This window comes from Chelmon rostratus, chromosome 9 (genome assembly GCF_017976325.1).
Source record: "Chelmon rostratus isolate fCheRos1 chromosome 9, fCheRos1.pri, whole genome shotgun sequence".
Taxonomy (NCBI): Eukaryota; Metazoa; Chordata; class Actinopteri; order Chaetodontiformes; family Chaetodontidae; genus Chelmon; species Chelmon rostratus.
In genome coordinates this window covers 23,285,515-23,304,379 of record NC_055666.1, presented here as the reverse complement: position 1 = coordinate 23,304,379, position 18,865 = coordinate 23,285,515, and the positions used below count along the sequence as shown (strand labels likewise).

Here is an 18,865-nt window from a genome sequence, read left to right as displayed (position 1 = left end):
GAACACAAAAAGAAAACAAGCAAAATATTAGAAAAAGAGAAAGAAAAGAGAAACACCACAACAATAACAGCTTTGTAGATCACATTAAGATCACTCAAGTAAAATTCCCGACAGCTGGTGTCGCTTAATGAGTCAAAGTTATTTATCAAAAAGAACCATATGCAGAAACTACAAGGGGACTGCTGCACTAACAGATGGTTTTTTACTTCCCTCAGAGGGATACAGCAGTAGCACTGGATTATTGTTAGAGCTAACGATGATATGAAGTTGCAATATTGTTAGAAGTAATACATGTTTAATTTAAAAGAAGAAAATTTGTATCTCTTTAAGTAAAAAACAAGGATGTTTTCAAGAATTCCTGAAAAGCGGACATGTTTGTGATTCACATCTTTTACCCCGACAGCAACAACATGCTCAACGAACCCTGAATTCTCTATGACCGGACATTTACTAAAGTGATCTGGCCTTCAAGGCAAGGTCTGCTCTATATTGTTTGGGTGCATCATAGCAAAAAACCAAGCAAATTGTCTTCATTGAAACTGGTGTCGTGTCCTCACCAGAGAGAGAAAGAATAAGTGATGCCTGCTTTAGTTGCCTAAGGGATCATAGAAAGGCCTGGCGATAAGGGCTGTCCGCCATTCAGGTTTAATAGAGCAGAAAAAAACATCAAATGGAAGATGAAAGATTCATTGGTGTGAAGCTAAGGTTCGGTTCCCGCAAAGACGCACACGCACACAGCTAGACTTAAAGGCAAGACAAAGTCACAAGACAGGGCTTGTGTGTGCATGAATATACAGCAACACACACCTCCTCTCCATCATTGAGTACGATGGTGCCGGCGCGTTCAACCACAGCGAAAACCATGACGGCGCAGAGTTCCCTCCTCACTGACATGGTCATGTTGGCAAATGCTGGCAGTTGATGCATGAACTCCAGTAATTGCTCTGTGAGAGGGACAGAGGAGAGACAGCGGAGGAAGTTATGAGGTTGAGCAAAAGAGGAAACAGTCTTGACACCCAGAGGAGAGAAAGCGGACAGGCAGCACTCTTGGCGAGCCTGAATTGTCCTCACTTCCAGCCAAGAAGGCACGAGCTGGAGGCTGAGCATCAAAATGGATCATCACCACTGTGTAAATCCAACAGTGGAATCATTATGAGGGTAACATGGGGCCAAATATCAATTCCATTGATAGAAACGTTCAAGGCAAGCCAAGAATAACTGCTGACACTTCACTTGATGACCTCAGTGTGAGTTAACAAAGTTCATTGGAGACGCTGAAGCTGAAATCACATTGAGTAATCTGTCAAGCATGATCAAGTTTAAAGGGTCAGTTCACCAAAAAAAGCATATTTTCTGACATTGCTGCATGGATTTTCTCCAGCATGGCTAAAAGCATTGATTGATTAATCTGCTTACCATTTCCTCATTACTAGCAACTAGTTTATTCAATCAACAGTTCAACACTCAAAAGATGTTTACTATTATATACGGCAAAGAAAAGCAGCGAATCCTGACATTTGAAAAGCTGGAACTTTCATTTTTGCTGACTAACACAATTATTAAAACAGCAGAGGCTGCAATCAATTTTCTGCTGATTGGCATATTGATGAATCAATTTCTCTGTTACTCTGGATAAATCACAGAGTTCGCTGTATGCAGTCTCTTAAGTGGAAAGTCGTTTAAGTGAAAACTGCCACGGCAAGGTCTGTGGATCATGCAGAGAAACCAGGGGAAGTTGCTGCACACTCAAAATCCCTTTCACCTCCTTTGCACTGGGATGATGGAAGATATTTCAGAGCAGGATCATTTAAAAGCTGAGCACATCAAACCAAATCTACAGTATGAGCACGATAAGAAAATATGTTGTTTTAGTATTTGGGTGAATGGCTTTAATGCTGGGTGTGCTGCCAAGGGAAATGCCATGTATAATCCAAGGCACAAGACATTCTGCAGCACCCTACACTGAGGTGCTGCCCCCCCATCTACCAACCAGCTCTGCCCTTCTGGCAGTCTGGCGTTCTGGCTGACCTGTGCTTGGCATGGCAACAGCGTCATGTGTGAAGCTGCGGAAGGACTGAAAGTTTAATGTGTTGGGAGAGGTGAGGCGAGAGGATGTGCCGGAGTGACCTAGAAAGCCTGCCGGCGGAGGGAGGGGTGTACCGCGGGGGGAATCAGCAAGAGGGGGAGGGGGAGAACGGCTGGCACTCACTCTCTACATCCAGTTCATCATCCACCCCCAGTCCACATCTGTAGCTAAGCTCTGAGAGTGTGTATTTCTTTTTTTTTTTTGCCTATCATCATCACTGGAGTTGAGTCATGGCTTTAAGGGATATGATACTGCAAGCCTGATGTGGCTTTGAGAATTACTCGAAAGCCTACATCGTAAATGAGAGCAGGAGAGCAAAAAAAGCTTCAGACAAATGTAAATTTAATGTGACCGATTTAAATAAGAAGGGGGTGGGGGGTGGCTTTTATGGAGCACTAAATTATTCTAAAATTGGGACAAGAAGTACAGCCTCAGCCGGGAACATCACTGCTTGTGCTTTTCACTGATATCTTTGAAAACACACCCCTCTCTCCTAAGAAGTCTTGCAAAGATGCGACACTGAGGCATTCATAGAAATAGATATGATATTTTTAAAAGTTAACATTGCATGGTAAAATAACTTTACCTGCAATGCTAATAATAATTTAGACTGTAAGGCAAAAACTGTTCCATATTCAGTTTGTTATGGCACAAACAAAAAGACAGAATAAAACCCCAGAATGGGTGCTCACCTATGTCATCGTCGGTTCTGTCCATGGGGTCCTTCTCCAGACAGTCCCGCACGATGTCCCGGCTCATGAGGGGGTCCGACGCTCGCTCGATGTCCTCCTCATCGTCGTCCTCCTCCGAGTCGACGGCGGTCTCTGGTAAGCCACTCAGGTCCATGTCACCTGGTTCGTTTTCTGTGGCCTGGAGACAGTAAACAAGACATGATTCAGTTATCTGTGATTAAAGCTAAACATGGTGAGGGATTTGGTGTCTCCATCCAACATCAGCAGTTGGCAACCAGCTGGCTGTCCATAACCAGTTCAGTTCAGGTGAACAAGCACGTCCGTCCACAGCCACGTCTTTGAGTGAGACAGTGAGCCACCTACCCGCATGCTCTTATAAACAATAAAGGGAATAAAATGTTGGCAGCTGCTGCCCAAGACAGTGACCAAACTCGTATTTAAACTCAGTGTAAAGAGCCAGTGTAAAAATTCTGGAATAAGGATACAGAGGTGCAGGTTGCATAGCATAGACACACTGCTGAAATCCTTTCATAGTACAAACATCAGCTGCGAAACAGAGCATTTCCAACCAAAAGCAAAATAAAAAAGAGCCTCTGTAAAACAGATTTGACCCATTTCATGAACTAGATTAGAAGTATTCAGTACAGTATGAGAAAGACAGGCATCAACACTGCATACCAAACAGTCTGCTATGCATAGTAACAAGCTAATTAACTCCTAACTTTCCTCTCCTCTCCCCCCTCAGCAAACTCCACCGCCTGCCTCACAGCCAGATCTTTGAAAGCACAAGATGAAATATGTGTGAAGCTGGGAGAATGAACCGAGATGAGGAATGAAAGTAATGCAATGAATTGTGCAGGAGTGATACTAATGGAGCTCCTCTGGTATCATCAAAGGAAATATTTCGATAAATGACAAGAGGGGCCATACTGCCTGGTTCATGCTCACACAGCATGAAACATTTCAGAACAAACCAAAGCAGTTGAGAAAAGTGACAACAAAGCATCATCCCTTTTACAACCTCCCAGTTCAAAAACAACCCTTCTTACCTCGATAAGGTGCCCAACCTCAAGCTTCTTAACAGAAAGAGCAGAAAAGGTTGTCTTTGCAAACTGTCCGCAAAATCCCAGCGCCAGACGCATCTTCACCTCCCAGACTGTCAGCCTGCTTTTAATTTTTCAAGGCTCAGAGTCCCCGCGCCTGGTCTCTTACAGAAACCCTATGTCATTTCTCCTCAAACGCCATGTGCAAAAGGCTCATTAATGATTCAGGCCGGTGTCTGAGTGGCCATTTGGGCGTCACCAGTGCACACACACCCTGGTGGGCGGGGCAGATGATCTGGGAGCCTGTGTGAGGCCTTTTCACAGATTAAGTGAGGAGCAGTAGGCAAGTGTATCGTATATCTTATCTTAAAATGAAATTAATCAATAAAAACAGACAAAAAGAAATCTAGAATCAATGGAAGGACTTCTTTAAAAAATTTGAGTAGCATTCCCAGGGCACCCTTTGCCTTAAAACCCCAGGCAGCTGCATATTCATTGTTCATTTTCTGCACACTGGACAGGTTCACCACACTTGTTATCTGCAGAAAATATATTATGGAACAAACATCAATCAACAAAAGGGAAGTGGAGATGACTTGATTTGATTTTAACAGGGTGTAAAAACACTTCACACACCACAAGAAGATAACTTATCTGAGAGCCAGCATGCTGTATTTAAACAAAGGTTGCCTGTGTACCTTTATATCTGCATGCACGCTCGTTTTCGTGTCACCTATGCATCAAAAATCCATAAATGTGCAGTAAGCATTAAGAGGCAGTGGGCAAGTCAGGTGCTGTTAATATTTCATCAGAGCTATTCTTGGATCAATGCTTTCAAAGTCCTTCTGAAGGACCAATTTCATGATTTATTCAGACACAAAACAGTGCACCATGTTGCCGGTGACGTGAGAGTGATGTGGGACTCATCATGGGGTGCATCAATTGTAGAGGACAAAGGAGGCTGTGGAGATTAGAGCAGCAGGGTGGACCTGTGGTTCAACTATTCAGTGCTTCCCATCAAAAATCTGTACCCAACTCAATTTCCTGTGGTCTCAAGTGTAAAGAACCAGGTCTCCCCTGATCTGTTTATTTAAAAACACCCCAAATTAAGACCACAAACAACGCTAGTGATCTACTCCGTCACATTATCAATTCTGAGACCTGCGGGGTGCAACTTTAGCTAGCGATAAAAAAACAATGTTGCATAAAACCAAGAGTTTGGGGAGTCGTGCCGGATTCTCTGGGATAGTAAGATGAATTTTAATCCTTTTCTCCATTTTTAATGCTTGTACATTTTAATTTTGTGTGCTGAGTGTGAGTGGTCTAAACATTAGGGGAGAAGAGGCCTGTGATCAGAAGCAGTCCAACCCTACAGACTGACTGGTAACAGTAAAAGTACTTATCTCCTTTATTTAACTGCCACTAAATCCTCCTTACAGGGGTGGTGCAGTAGTAACCCCCAGCAGTGTTTAAGAGGAGAGAGAAAAAGAAATATTTCTGCAAAATAAAATTATGTTATTTTCTTTTCAGACAGAATTACTGGATCATTTTACTTCCTCTGGCCTCGAAAACGTATTCAAATAAAACTATAAAGCACAAATTTTTCATTTAAACTAATCGCAACCCAAAGACATACATATGTAACTAGTTACATGCATGGTTGTAACTGCTCAACTGTTTGAGCTTTCTCTTGACAAGTAAACTGTTATTGAAAGGAAACAGGGCTGCATTTTTCAGTAAATATTTGGCTTTCCTGCTTCAAAATGGACTCAAAGGATTTAACGATTATCAAAAGAGTTGCAGATTTAATTTTCTATCAATTGACTAATTGTTTCAGCACTCATTTGAAAGCATGCACGTGGAACTGCGAAGGAATGTGCACAGAAAAAACAGCTTTCATACTTGACAAAATCTTCCAATAGGTAAGCTAGATGTAGCACAAGCACACATGTGCATGTAGCTCCCCAGCGGGCTGAGCAGACAAGTTTGATCACACGTGACGCCGAGATTGAGACAAAGCAAGTTAAGGCAAGGAGTCTGAGTAGATACAGCAGCCAGAGACAGAGCAGCTGCCGCTCCAGGTAGATGAAGAGCTGTTTGAGCGGAGGAAGGAGGAAGGAGGAAGGAAGAGAAAACAGGACAGAAGTGTGTCTCAGAGAGAAATCAAGAGACAGAGACACAGAGCTGCTAGCAGATGGCTGTAAAACCAGGATCACAGATTGGGGACAGTAGAGCCTGTTCAACCTGCCTCAGCCAGCCGCAGCATGGCCAAACATACAAACACAGACCTCTACGATAGCACACGCTCACACAGGCCTAACACGCAATTACAAAGCTGCATTCAAACAACCTGATCTAACACCCCAGCAAAGACGAGCCGAGAAGAGGTCCGTACGACACAACTCGATTCTGACTGATGCTCCAGAGCACAGCCACAAACACGCTTCCAAACAAACACACACACACACACACACACACACACACACACACACACACACACACACACACACACACACAGGCACACAGGCACACAGGCACACAGCAGGTGACAGAATTAGGAGCCAATAGGGTGGGTGCTCTGTGTTAAGAGGATTAGTTGCAGGGTTTGGGCCACGTTGTCCACAGTCACGAGATTGTGTGTGTGTGTGTGTGTGTGTGTGTTCTTTTGAGCTAAATCATGCTTTATTCACCTCTGGGGGAGGCAAGGTTGGAAATTCTTAAATATTTTCTTTATTATTCCTTCAGCGTTACTTATTTATTACCTTAGTCACACTCAAACCACAAAAAACACATTCTGTAAAGTCTGCGTATTATTTCAGCATAAAAATTGCTCATAAAGCTCCTTATCGCACGAGGCTGTGCGTCACAGCTCCGCCAGGGTTCTGTACCTCTGCTTTGAGGTAATGAGAGGCAGAGCAGGAGTCAGGATGTAGGCTGCACCACCTGCTAGCAGCCACCAGCCTGTCTGCCCGCCTCCCGCTGAGCAGTGACAGTGTCCTATTAGTGTCTTTTAGCCTTTTCGTCTGCCAAGCTTTTGCATTCTTTCCCACATTCTCTTGTCCTACTTCACGAGACTAACCTGCAGTCCCACAGGTATATCTGTAATTTCACCAAGGAGAGTTTTACCAACCCAACCTTCTTATTTGATTTGTCCACGCAGAATTATCCTCAGATAGGAAATTAGCTAGCAGTTGATTTTATACAAGCTAACTACTCACTAGTTTGAAATTTACTCTTCTGTAGTCCCATATAGGAATACTTTGAGGGAAATATGCTTCTTTGGCTTTGTTGCTGAGAGTTACATGAGAAGTTTTATACCACTGTCATGTTTGTGTACAATAAAAGTAAAGCTAGCTACAGCTGGTTAGCTTAGCTTAAGGTTAGCTCAAAGACTGGAAAAGGTCCAAAGGGTAACAAAACTGCCTCTAAAGCTCACTCATAAACATATTACTCTACATGCATATAACTCTCAAAAAGAAACAAAGAAGCGCATTTCCTTCAAGTGCTTTCATGTTTAAAGGGGAAAATAAATTAAATTAGCTTATGAACAACGACCCTAGCTAGACTGGGGGAGGTTTAACTACAAATGAACTTTACGACTCTGTTCGCTGTTCATCTAGTTGACGATCACACCTACTGAACTATCCAGGTGAGTCCAGACTGGGGATCCAGCGCCATTGGGGGGGGGGGGGGCGTCCTTACCTGGTAAATGTCTGACAGGCTGCTGCTTCCAGAGTCGCTGGTGATACTACATCCTGAGTGGCTGGAGGAGACGTGGGTCACCTGTGGGTGCAAGCCGTCGGCCAGGTGAAGTCTGCTGAAGTCTGCGGGGAGCTGCACATACACACACACACAACATACACACAGATGGTCAGTATCAGCCAGCTCAGCCGCCACCACTGGTCACTCACGCTAACACTCATGCTGACTGCAAGCCATGTGGAAACACACTTAGCAGCATGTGTCTGAAAATAAAGTGGAAATATTTGTATTTCAGTCAATCCTTGCTCTTATTACTATTGTTTAAGCAAAATACTTAATGAACTGAACTGTGGCGGATGAAAGAAAATATTGTATTTTTTGCATTTGAATTATACACGAACTACAAAAAATACTGCCCCATTAATTTTAACTGAAAAGTATTTAAAAACACTCATAAACTCAATTCTATTCATGAATACTGTGGATTATCTTTATTCCACAGCTGTGATAATACAATGTTAACAGAACAGAAATATTAATTAGTCCCACTGCTAGAGCTCAACTAACAACATAATTTCTTATCAAAGCCAGAGAAAGGCAGAACAGCAGATGTTAATTAAATCATCCAACTCACAGAACCAGTCGAATGCATTTATCAAGTTTAACACAACATAGGACAGAAAAAAGTCTCCTCTATGTTAAAGAGCACACTAACCCTGCTGTCTGTTTATCAGAAAGTCTGGGGAGTCGAACAGGTCTCATGAACCTCAACTGGCAGAATGAAAAGTGAAGTGACTGGGTGTTTTCCTTTTTTACAGCTCCTGATATCAGCTGTTAGCTGTTAACTACGCTGGAGCTTCTTTTTTAAGAACTGAGCAAACCAACAAGAAGCTCTGCATACATCAAGGAAACACCCTAATTAAAGCGCGCAACTCGCATAACCTAAACGAACACCAGGCGGTAATGGGGGAAACCCTTTCTGAGTAATTCATACTGTATAAAGAACCAGAAAGCCCCGCCGTAATTAGCTAACATTACATTATAAATGAGCCAACCCACTTCTCTATGGAGATGACCCTGAAATGTAAAATACATCCGAAACCCCCTGCTGACGTTTAAAGAGGCAGATGAATGAAACAAAAACAAGTAGAGTAGTTAGCACGGCAACAGCTTTAGTGGCTTATCTGAAGAACACGCTGCACTGCATATGTATAATGTCAGAGCTGAAATAATCAGATGATTGACAGAAACTTATCTGCAACTATGATACTTGATAATGGGTAAATTGTTTGAGCCACTTTTCATGCGAAAATGCCAAACATTTGCTGGTGCCAGCTCCTTATATCTGAGTAATAATAACAATAAGAATAATAAAAGTTATTTGTATAGATTCTTTCATAAAAGAATGGCTCTCAAAGTGCTTTACAACAAGGAAATTGCATGCACAATAATAGTAAAAATAGGATATAAACAGTACATAGAATGCATAAAATCAAGTAAAATACAACTGTTTAAAAGAAGTGCAGCTGTGCATGAGTTTCAGGACTGTATCAGGAAAGCCACAGGTAGTATTTTCTGCTTTTCTCTGTTTTTTATCATTAGAAATTTAATATTTGGGGGTTTTGGACTGCTAAGTAGACAAAACCAAAACACCTTGGGCCCTGGGAATTATACAGGGCGTTTTTTAAACTATTTTCTGATATTCCGCACACAAAATGATTAATCGAATAACTGGGAAAATAATCAGCAATCATTAGGTGCAGCACTTTGGTCTCAAACTAATCCACAGTTCGAGAAGAAGAAGAAAATTGTTCGATCTCAAGCCCTTTAATTAAAACATATCAACACATGGTTAATTTACCGTCTGTAAATCTCAAGCAAATATTATGGTTAACATTTCATTTCAACAGACATTTCTAATATCATTTTAAACGTGCACAATATACAGTGTTTTTGAATGAAACTCATTTCATCTGGCTAGAATTGCCAGAGGGGTGAATTATGAATTTAATCAAACTGCGTAAACTGGTTCACGGGGTCTATACACGTGAATATTTTATGGCAAAATGTTTTATTTACCAATATATATTTGATACTCAGCAGGGAGACCGCTCTGAGCCGCTTCCAACTCCACTGCTGGCTGTGGAAGATCATCAATATTACATTTTCACACCTAAAAGTCAAATGTGGCTGATTGAACTAGGTTGCTTCATTCATCATATGATATCAGAGCTAAATCTAAGCAGCTAGAGAGCTAGTTTACAGTTTTTTCAATATGCTTTATGATCTGACATGTGGATAGTAAACAAAAATTGTAATTTCTATTTATGTACTGTGACTTTAAACGTTTCTTCACGGCAGTAGGATCTTTTAACCCAGCTTTGATAAGGGCCAGTAAATAGAGGCCAGACGATGAATTTCATAGAAAAAAGATAACCTTTGCTCCAATAAATCCTGATGAAAGTGTGACGGTGGACAGATTGTGCAGCCAGGCGTTCAGCTCTTCTCATGTGAGCTGTTAGAAGTAAAATGGTATCTGAAGTACAGTCGTCTGGGTGTCTGTGTCATCTGCCTCAAAATGCACTATAACTGCACCGCCTCAAATAATTTTTGGGAATCAGCTTCAAGTCGCACTTGGATGACAAATGGAATAGATTGGATAGGAATACGTCTTGGGAGGTTCATTTGCAAGTAAATGGGTTTGAGCTGTCATCTACTCTCGAACGTACTCTAGGAAAACGCCCGTCGTCACAGCCTCTGAAGCACTCATCTGCATTACAGCTTCATTAAAGAGTTTTGGAAATGGGAGGAAAAGTGTGCTGCTGCCAGCATTATCACTGTGGAAGACTGGAAACTAGCTTTGACTAAAACGCTTCTCGCTGTTCATGGTCTGCCCTTTGAGACAGAGCCACATCAAAACTGAAGAGCTTGAAGGTGCTGTGGCAGTGAACTGATTTGCAGAAGGTGTGGTGGGATACTTGGAGGCCTTTCTGAGTTGTTTGCGGGGAGGGAATTAGAAAATAAGATGTATCTTGTCACAAAGCACCTTTATGTTTCAGTGACAGGAGGCTGAGAGCCAGACAGTGCAGCTCCTGTGGCACTGAGGTGTGATGTGACTACACTGTGTCAAAGATTGCCATCACGTTTAATTATCTGGCTGGCTGCACTAACTAAAATGGTCGACCGGAGGGCCCAGTCAGTCACTAACCCCCCTCAGGCTGCTATTTCCCATCCCCTTGTCTGGTCGACTTCACTCTGAACGCCTCCAGCTGATTTCCACGTTATTATTACGGGCTGGACAATATTGTGTCAGTGTGACGAATCTCTTTGTCTGTTTGAAACTGCAGTGATAAAGCCTCATCACATTTCCTTCTGATCACTTTTGGGACCAAAAGGGATTATGGTCCTGTATATCACTCTCACGTAATATAAACCTCAGAAGCGAAGCTATGTTGGAGCTACTACTATGACAATTTATATTTATTATTAGACGTTTGTTGTATGAGTGCTGTGGCTTTCAGGCTTTAATCTAACTTCGGCTTTATTGTTATTTCAAATGATGTTTGGTTTCCAGCCAGAAACCAATGGATGAGAGAAGAGTATCAACAGCAACAAACAACAATAATCTATAGTCAAAATATAAATAAATGTTAAATATAAGCCATTCTAATATTAAAGGACACCTCCTTTTGTTTGACTAGTGTTTGATAAAAACTCCAGTATCCTGTGCTTTTCTATCTATTTATCATTATTCTGCCATTTTAAAATGAAAGTATGTATCCGTGGCCTGTTTTTAAAGATTTATGTCTACTATAGAAATGAATGTGTTTGGGGCTGAGAGGGGCTGTTATTTGTTGACAATAACAAAACTATAAAATATCATCAACCTTATTCTTTCCAAGTAAATCTTTACTCATTGTGGCCAAAAAGTTCTCATTTTAACTTCACCAGTTGTTTCCAAGCTGCATCACGCTGATTTAGATATTGCTTTGCAAACTTCTGACATTGAATTTTGCGGTGAGGACTTTGCCACTAAGGTCATATTTGTGCAGGTGTCGCTGCACAGTAGAACAGTGCACCCCTACTTCAGTCTGTTAAATCTTCATGAAGGTCTTTCGCAGTCAAACAGGGGGTTTGATTTGCCTTTCTTGCAAACCTACGAGCAGTTTTCTTGGAAAGTTTTCTTTGTCTTCCGTCTTGCAGACCTCTACTTGACCTCCATCGTTCCCGTTAACTGCCATTTCTTAATAACATTACAAACTGAGGAAAGGGCTACCTGAAGCCGATAAGAAGGCTATCATCTTATAGCCTTCGGCTGCTCTGTGGGCATCAATTAGTTTACTTTTAAGTGTGCAAGGCAGCTGCTTAGAGGAGCCCACGGCTGCTGATTGCTGGGAGAAGGTTTGAGGAGTCAAAGTATTTATAAAACTTTGAAATGTGCATCACATGACGATCAACGATTGCAAACAAGCCAAACAAACTCCTTTTTTGCATTCAAAAATTGTACAGAACAAAAATACACTAATCTTGCTTAAAATGTTGAAAAGAATCTTTAACTTTATGCAGTGTGGAAAACTGGTCATCTTTTACTCGCTTAGCAATAACTGAAATTTTGACCCAATCTTTTGCAGGTCACTGTAGAAGAATATACACGTTTAAACAAAAGAAAACAACAATGCCACATAGCCAATCTCAACATGAAGTAAATGCCGAGATTGTTCTTAAAATTCTGGTTGCAAATTCAATAAATGGAAGTGCACCGAGGGTAAACTAATGGAATATTGTCATTATTGAGAGTACAAGACTGGTCATGCGGAGTGTGTCGATATGGCCTTCCAGCCAGGCACTGGACTGGTGTGCATGTCAATAATAACATCCACAAACAGCTAGAAAGGTCCCACATCCTCCCAACAAACCCCCTAAACTACAAGCCCCTCCCCCCGAAAAGAAGGAGAGATAAAGGGCAGTGCGAGAAAGAGGGATAAAGAGAGAGGATAATAAACACTTAATCCTTTCTCTCCACTCATTTAGGTCATCCGTCTGTTGGTCAATAAGCCAGAGTCCATTCACTCTATAAGCATGTGGTCCATTGACCTCTTCAGCCCAATGGCATGCAAGAGACTGGGCCAAGATGGATGCCAGCACAACAATAATGACATGCGCTCATTAAACTTTTCCAATCAGTGACACGACGACATGGCAATGCATGTACAGTGCAATGTTAACCCCAATCGATCCGCAGCGTCTGAACCAGCAGGCTATTGTTTCAATCTATCAGTGACAAGCTCACCATCAACCACAGCATGAAATTGCGATTATATTCCTACCTTACATAGATCTCTCTGCGCTCCTTTGCTCTGAATTCAATGCTCTCTCGCAAACACACGAAGTGAGCTCCGCAGAACCGCGAGCTGAAAACTCGTACAATCAGCTGTCACAGGAGGATTAGGCATCGCTCTAATGCTCGAGCCACAACACCCAGTTCTGCCTACATGTGAGCAGATGTGGCGCTCCTTAAATTACACTGTAGACCTAATGACCTAGATTGCTGGGTGGAAGCCCTGGGTGGAAGCGCTGGCTGGCTCTCAATCTCTTTACCGCCTTTATGTGCTGGGGGTGAATCTGTGCCACTACACTAGATGTCCAATATTGCAGGTGGCCAAGCTCAAACAAATGCACCCATCCATGGTGTACAAAGCATTACGGAGTCTCAAAAAAACCTTATACTTCTGCTGCAAGGAGTCAAATTCAAATTGTTGGCTTAATAGGTTTAAATTACGGAGCAAAGCACAACAACAAAAAGATTTTTCTTTCTGAATTCAAGCAGCTCAAAGCTGCCTGAAGCAGCACTGCTCCTGTACCCATTTCACATGTGGTTTTAACTTTGTGTACTTGTTAAAAAATGGAGTGGCGCCAACGTTGGAAGGCTAAGAGACAGCAGGCGCAACCCAGAGTTTCCCCTGACCATGGTGGCAGCTTCTCGCTTTCCTGAGCCTCGCGGATCAAGAGATTAAAACCCTTTCGGCAGGGTGTCCGATTAAATGGGCCTGATATGCTCTATGGGCTTTCCCCTCCCTAGTTACAGCTCCACCAGTCAGTACCACACAAGCCAACAGTGAGACAAGGGGAGATGATTACCTAAAATGAGGAATACGGTCCACTATACCGCTATCACAATCATTGTTGTTCCTGATGCACATTACTATAAAAAAACAAGCTCTTCTGCCTCAAGTATGCTTGTGGATAGCAACCTATCAATAAATCTGCAAAACATATGTTTGTTTACACAGTTTTCATATTGCTGCCAGCTGTAAACAAGATTATAAAGGCTCTGGTAGACAAATGTCAACTACAGTAAATAAAGAAAAAACATGCTATACTAGCAGTACAGAGAAGGGTTTCATCTCCAGATACAATGTCTATCTGATTTATTATTCAAGCCGTGTGCAGCTAAAACATTTGGGCACATGTCTTTAGTTCATATATTAATTCAATAAAAGGTTCAAAGATAAGGAGACGGCATTGAAGGCCAAGAGATAAAGCCATAAACGTCCATCGTAAATCAGCAAGAATTGCACTATGATGGTGGAAGTCAACATGTGCCTTGTTGCAGTAAAGAGTAAATGCAGCTATAAGAATGGAAATTGCAGGTCTCCAGAGGAAATATAAGCAGTTAGGGAATTACACATATAGCAGCCAATAGTCATGAGCCTACTGTGGTGATGTCATTACTGTAATAAGATTTAGTGGCTCTTATTGACTCAACCCTTGGTGGGTTTCCTGCTGGGCTAAATGAATATTTACACAAGCCTCCATTTGTATGCTAAAAACATAAGAAAACAAAACTCAAACGAAGGGGCAGGGAGAGAGGACAGAGAAAGAAAAAAAGAGAGACAGGAGCTCGTCCTCATGAAAAAACAAAACAAAAACAAAATTTTAAAAATCACTGCCAAAATAAAATACCTCCAGACAAAATTTCCAGCCTGACTACAGAATAAGTAGCCAACTTCCACGTGCTGAAAGACAGCCAAATGTAAAACGTGCCAAACTTAGATTATTGCACTGATGTTTCTCTGTGTTTTACATAATTGCCTTTTGTGTTGGCTTGCTGGATTTTCTGCTTGTTTTGTCTGACGTGAGGTGGTTGTGTGTTGGGCGGCTGGCATCATGTTCTGTTCTGCCAATAACTTGAAGCTGAAAGATGTGCTTCTTGATGGCACATGTGCTGTTTTTGAAAGTAACCTTCTGATAAATTATTTTAAGTGTGAAAAGTGGCTACTAGTCACTAAGATGAGTACTTTTGCTAGATTCCTGGAAAACCAGTCAAATGAATGTTGAAATATCTATTTTAACAAGGGTATTACTCAAATGACACTACATCCTGAGGACTATAGATTATTACAACCATACCATATTAGCAAGAAATGCTAATAGTGCTGATATCAAGGTATAGTCAGCATTAACATACAGTTGAGTACCACATTGTATGAAGTCCATATAAGCTCATACAATCAGAGAGTTGCTATAGAAAACATTCCACACTGTATAGCTGCTTTTGGCGATACATGGCACATAAAAACATAAAAAAGGTAGAAAATACATTGCATTTACATGTATGAACTTCAGAAAATACACACTTAATCAAAAATTGTTAAGAAAAGATGTTAAAATAGGCAAATATGTAGTTTGACACATTTTAGAAATTAATTTGACTAAAAAGATTTCTGGTGCTCTTGGTATCCTACAAGGCCTCCCAGAAGGAAGCTACACGCACTGCGAGGAGAGCGGATGAGGTATGTCATCAACCACGACACATCTATGACTATTATAGGAATATTAAGGTGATTTTTCGTGCGGCATCTGTGCTCTGCGATCCAGGAACCGTCCATCAGCGTGATTTACAGCCCTGCCTCTGTGTGTGCATGTGTGTGGTCCCGGTGTGTGAGTGATGCCAGAGGCGCTGACAGCCGATCAATCCGTTTACCGTTCAAGTGCAGATCAGCTCAGGCCTCCGAGTGTCTGCTGCAGCTGCTGGCTGCTTCCAGCACCACGGACAGCGCCACCAGCAGCAGCACTAAATAAACCAGAGGGTCAAACCAGTGCTTCAGCTGGTGATCACTGACAGGCAGAAACACTTAAAAGCACCCAAAAACATCGACTATATTCATATAAAAGGTCGATTCAGTCATTTTCTACTTAAAGCAACGTTTAGCTTCATGCACCATAATATTATCAACAGCTCCTGGAGGTTAAAAGGTGCGATAACTGAAATTAGGGCATGTTCACCTCATCGCGCATGACATCACCTCCCGTCTCACCACCCTGATCGATCACTTGCACTATTTTCTCCGATGCAAACGACACCTGGCGTGGTGTATTTCTCATGGGCCTACGATCAAGCATTGCCACCTCAGTGCGTCGTAAAACATAACGAGGCCAGAGACGTCGGTCGTTAAACACACGCACACACATCTGCACCGCTGGATGTGTGTGCGCCTTTAACTCATCGTCATTAAATGTGCGCAGGAGGACGTTTAATGAGTCTATGAATCACGTCTAATAAAACATATTCCGATATTTTGATAACCTGCTAGTTTGCGGGGACCTCGGCTGCGAGGCCTGCAAGATCAATAGAGTCCTTAAATCCACGCGAGTGTGCGTGTGTCTGCGCGCGTGAGTGACAGCAAGCACATGGCGGCCGTTTCTAGTACAACACACTGACACACATCGGAGGCTCGACGGGGCAGTGATCCGCCTCTGGTGAGCCCGTTCGGGTTTCTGTCGCGTCCTTGGCCTGCCCTGCGTCCATTCGTCTTGCAGAGGCTCGATAGAAATCCGATGCACATCCATTATAGGGACGGTAATCATATCTAGTGGGTTATAAATGAGGGAGAGGGAGAGAGAGAGAGAGAGAAGAAAAAGAAAGACGGAGAGAAAACGCTGCACGTCGATAGGCTACTTACCGGGGTTTTATCTTGCTGGCTCGGGACTCCATTGCTGTCTGATGCTGCTAATGGTTTCATAATGAAAAAATGTTCGCCGGGCTAAAATCTAACATCCCGGACCTGCTCTATGCTACAGCATAGACCCCCATCTTCATGCAACCCCTCTCCCCTCCCCCGGCTGCGCCGTCTCTCTGGAAGGAGGCGGCGGCTTGACAGTTCTGGGAGTCTCCGCGGTTCCTTCGCCTGATTAGACTCCCCAAACCAACACCAGCTCCTGCGTTTATTCCAGCCTCCCCGCTGCCTCCCACAGAAATATCTTAAACCCACAGAGGAGGTGGAGGAGGAGGAGAGAAAGAGGTGGGGAAAAAAAATATCCTTTTATCCAAACTGAGACGAGCCGGCTTCTGCTCTCCGCGCACTTGACAATCACATCTCCGGCCGGAGAGCAGCAGCGCGCCGATAATAAAGCAGAAAACAGGAGAAAAAAGAAAAAACAGGAGAAAAAATGGCTGACAACACTTTCACTCACGTTTGCTCCCTCCGCCTTCCCTCTCTATCTCTCCTTCTCCCCTCCCTCTACGGAAAGTAAAGCTCCACACACGCACACGCAAACGCCTTTATGCACCATTACATTATTTGAAGACCGAGACGCCTGCAGCCTCCACCGAGGTACTGTACGTTAAACCCAGCGGTTTGTTTGTAACGAGAGCAGGGGGATGTGTGTATGTGTGTCAGGGGTGGAGGAGGGGAGGGGAGGGTGGTGGTGTTAGTGCTGGTGGTGGGCGAGGGGGGAGATGGAGGGAGGGGGAGTAAGGACCTCCTCCCTGCCAGACAGTGATGCTGTAAGAGCAGCCACTGTGGCTGTGCTTCCTCTGGAGGGGCTTACAACACCCCCAGCGCAGATGGAGAGATGGGAAGAGGAGAAGGGCGGATGAGAAAATGAAAGCGAGGCCGAGAGATGAGAGGGAGAGATGAAATGGGATGACACGAAAAGCAAAACGGCAGGAAAGAGCTGGTACACGGTGGAGCGGTGGGAGGAAGAAAAAAAAATCAAAAGGTAGATAGATAGATGGATGGGTGATAGAAGGCATGGAGGGAGGAGAGGAGCACAGTGGGAGTAATGCCATTATCACGCTCACTTCGGCACAAGACCGCGGCTGGAGCCGGTTGGCATAGTAACGGGATGAAGGAAAGCCATTTCCTGGGCGGGGAGACAGAAACGGAGACAGCAGTGCTTCCTCTTGAGAGAGTGAGAGTGAGTAAAAGAGGGAGCAAACAGAGAGAAAGTGAGAGTAGGATCATTCCTTGAGTGGAGGAGTAAAAGAGGGAGATGGAGCTGGAAGATACAGGAGGGAAAAACAAGCTCAAAATGTGCCCACAGCAGCGAAACACACAGACTGGCAGCGATGATGTCACTCTGTCACTGTCACTCAGCTGGAATAGCCATGGCAACTTTGCGAGCACGAACCCCCTCTGCTTCCCACCCGCCTGCCCAGCCCCCTACACACCCTCTAGGGCTTTCAGTTGCTGTGACGACGGAAACAGCGAGACATGGCGAAATGGAGGAGGGAGGGCAGACGAGAGAGAGAGAGAGAGAGAGAGAGAGAGAGAGAGAGAGAGAGAGAGAGAGAGAGAGTGTGTGTGTGTGTGTAAAAGCGTAGAGACAGAAAAAGTGGCAATAGACTGCCACTTCACCTTTACTCAGCTGTAGTACAATGAGCAGCAGCGTCACAGGCAAACAACACACATACACCTCTCTGCTGCGCGAGAGCAAGAGCAAATAGGGGAAAATGTGTGTGTGCTTTATGCATGTGTGTGTGTGTTGTAGCGGTAGGCCATATCTCTAGAGACCCTATGGATATTGGATACATGGAGTAAAAGGTCCCATATATGAAGGTCTTCTGACAGACACAGACGTAAGGACGGCACTTAAAATGAACAAAAAAAAAAAAGAGAGAGTGAACAATGGGGGTTTAAAGGCCAACCAGGACAGTAAACAACAGACCCGCTCCAGTTCAAGTCCCTAATCAGGAAGTCAGATCACAACCAAGACACAAAGGACTTAATATCACCAACTACAGCTGTCAAAATTTACACTTTACACATTTTCTATCTAACCTGTCATTTTGTTGTCACACCATGTTCCTGAAATAATTTCAATCATGTCTGCTATCTTGTTTCACTACTATTAATTTCTTCCTTTCCTTCATTTCGACGTTTTGAAATATAAGAGACAGAAAAAGTCAATTTCTTTAATACAATGTAACAGAACACAACTGCAATACTTTGCACATGAAGGTTTATGAACAACTAAACCATCATTTTAGTTTTAAATCTACTGGTCAGTTTATCAATTAGACCAACGACTAAAAAAACTACTTTTTGCCATGTTCATAA

At 43.0% G+C, this 18,865-nt stretch overlaps 1 protein-coding gene across 7 annotated transcripts in view; it reads right to left on the bottom strand.

Moving 5' to 3' along the window:
• rapgef2b (Rap guanine nucleotide exchange factor 2b) overlaps positions 1–18,865 on the bottom strand; it is a 107,849-nt gene that overhangs the window by 19,482 nt on the left and 69,502 nt on the right. For all 7 annotated transcript variants that reach the window (XM_041943797.1, XM_041943799.1, XM_041943802.1 and 4 more), the window contains 3 exons: positions 7,524–7,655; positions 2,779–2,956; positions 808–944 (listed from right to left, as the gene is read on the bottom strand). In XM_041943797.1, coding sequence (XP_041799731.1) covers positions 808–944; positions 2,779–2,956; positions 7,524–7,655 — 447 coding nt within the window. The remainder of the gene's footprint in view (positions 1–807; positions 945–2,778; positions 2,957–7,523; positions 7,656–18,865) is intronic.